Raw genomic sequence first — 1,910 nt, 5'->3', positions numbered from 1 at the left:
TTATTTATCAAAAAAAAAGAAAACCTACTAATAAAATTGATGTCAAAAAAAAGAAAAAACCTTTTTTGTCTCTTTTTCATTTCATTTTTATATTCTTAAAAGTAATGTATTAAGTTATAATTAAATTTCTTTTTGCAAATAGAAATTTCAACGGAGAAAAATTTTTTTTCTTTTTTTTGAATTTATAGTTGCAAAAAGTGAGTAAATTAATTTTATTAACTTATTCATCATCTTATCAAATATCATTTTACATATATTTTTTCCCATACATTCTATTGATTTTTTATAATTGATAAATTATTTAATTCTATGGAGAAAAGAAGTGATAAAGAAATGGAAAAATGAAATGATAAGAGGCAGAAATATATGATAATGAATGTTTATCGAATTTAGAAGTATTATTGAAAAGGAATTTTTCAATGTGATCACTTTTAATTTTTTTTTTGATATAAAATTCATTTGCTTAATTTAAAATAATATGAAAGTTTTCATCAAAAAAAATAAGAAAATGACAAAAGTATATACTTTCATTTTTTGTTAAAAATGATTACAAATGATTACCACTTAAGATACGTGTTTGAAGTATTGTTGAATGTTGTTGATTAATTCGTTCATGTTGAGTATTATGTCGTTGACGGCACAATTTACCACGTCGTTTACTACTGTTATCAGTGATACCGTATGATATTGATGTTTTTGTATAAACATTTTTACTACTTTGAATATCATTACCATTAGTATTTCCATTCATTGTTGAAATTATTAATCAAATTTTTGTTTTTTTCGTTGTAAATTATTTTGACACAATTGAAAACGTTACATTTGTACCGTAATTTATGCATATATGTATGATCCGTTATTCACTGCAAAAAAAAAGTAAAGAAAAATGAAAAAGATGCACTAAGATTTTGATTTTATTTTTATTTTTTAGATTTTTTAAAATAATTTCATCCGTGGGAGAAAAGGAGGAAAAAAGAAAGAAAATTGAAATTATTTGAAAGTAATAAAACAACGATAAAATCATTTTAATATATGACTAATTAACTGATTAATTAAAACTGTAATAATCATCTGAAAAGTGTCAATTTAAAAATTTGAAAAGTATCGAATAATCAATCATAACCGAATGAATTATTTTTCTCTTCATCATTTCATTTTATTTGATTCCAATTTTTGAAATGTAATTAGCTCAAAAAAAAAAGAATTTGATTTTTGTAGTTGAAATAAAAATTTGAATAAAATGAATTTCCATTTTTTGTTGTCGTAAAATAAAAAGAATAAAAGAGGAGAAAAATATCACAAAGAACAACATTTTTTTAAATCAATAATTTTTATATTTATTTTTTGCATTAATACGATAATAATCCATAAAATGTGATATGAATAGTTTAACAAAAAAAGAAAAATCTTTCGAATAAAATCATTCCTTTTTTATTTTTTGATAAAAGCAATAGATAAAAAGGTCACTAAAATGTAAACAATAATGAATGTTTTTTTTTCTTTTATTTTTTTAGATTTGCTATTCATTGGTTACAACGTTCTCATCTTCAATTCATACTTTCCACAAATATATATACATTCATAAAATGTTATTCCTTCATTCTTTTCATCATTCTTCTTCCAAGCTATTTTCAAAATATCTATTTGTAATGAAAATAAATAAATGTTACATCATGAAAGTGCAATCAAAAATGCTTTTATTATTATTATTATTATTATTATTATTACTATTATTATTATTATTATTATTATTATTATTATTATTATTATTATTATTATTATTATTATTATTATTATTATTATTATTATTATTATTATTATTATTATTATTATTATTATTATTATTATTATTATTATTATTATTATTATTATTATTATTATTATTATTATTATTATTATTATTATTATTA

At 18.7% G+C, this 1,910-nt stretch overlaps 1 protein-coding gene across 1 annotated transcript; it reads right to left on the bottom strand.

Moving 5' to 3' along the window:
- Positions 1-547: 547 nt before the first annotated feature.
- Positions 548-751, bottom strand: LOAG_11688 (hypothetical protein; the record flags this gene model as incomplete). Its single annotated transcript, XM_003147209.2, has 1 exon — positions 548-751. One exon carries the CDS (start codon positions 749-751, stop codon positions 548-550), a length of 204 nt encoding a protein of 67 aa, XP_003147257.2.
- Between the last annotated feature and the right edge of the window lie 1,159 nt (positions 752-1,910).

The sequence above is a fragment of the Loa loa genome (assembly GCF_000183805.2).
Source record: "Loa loa unplaced genomic scaffold supercont3.39, whole genome shotgun sequence".
NCBI lineage: Eukaryota > Metazoa > Nematoda > Chromadorea > Rhabditida > Onchocercidae > Loa > Loa loa.
Note: the sequence above shows the minus strand (reverse complement) of the source record. Positions and strands in the feature narration are given on the sequence as shown.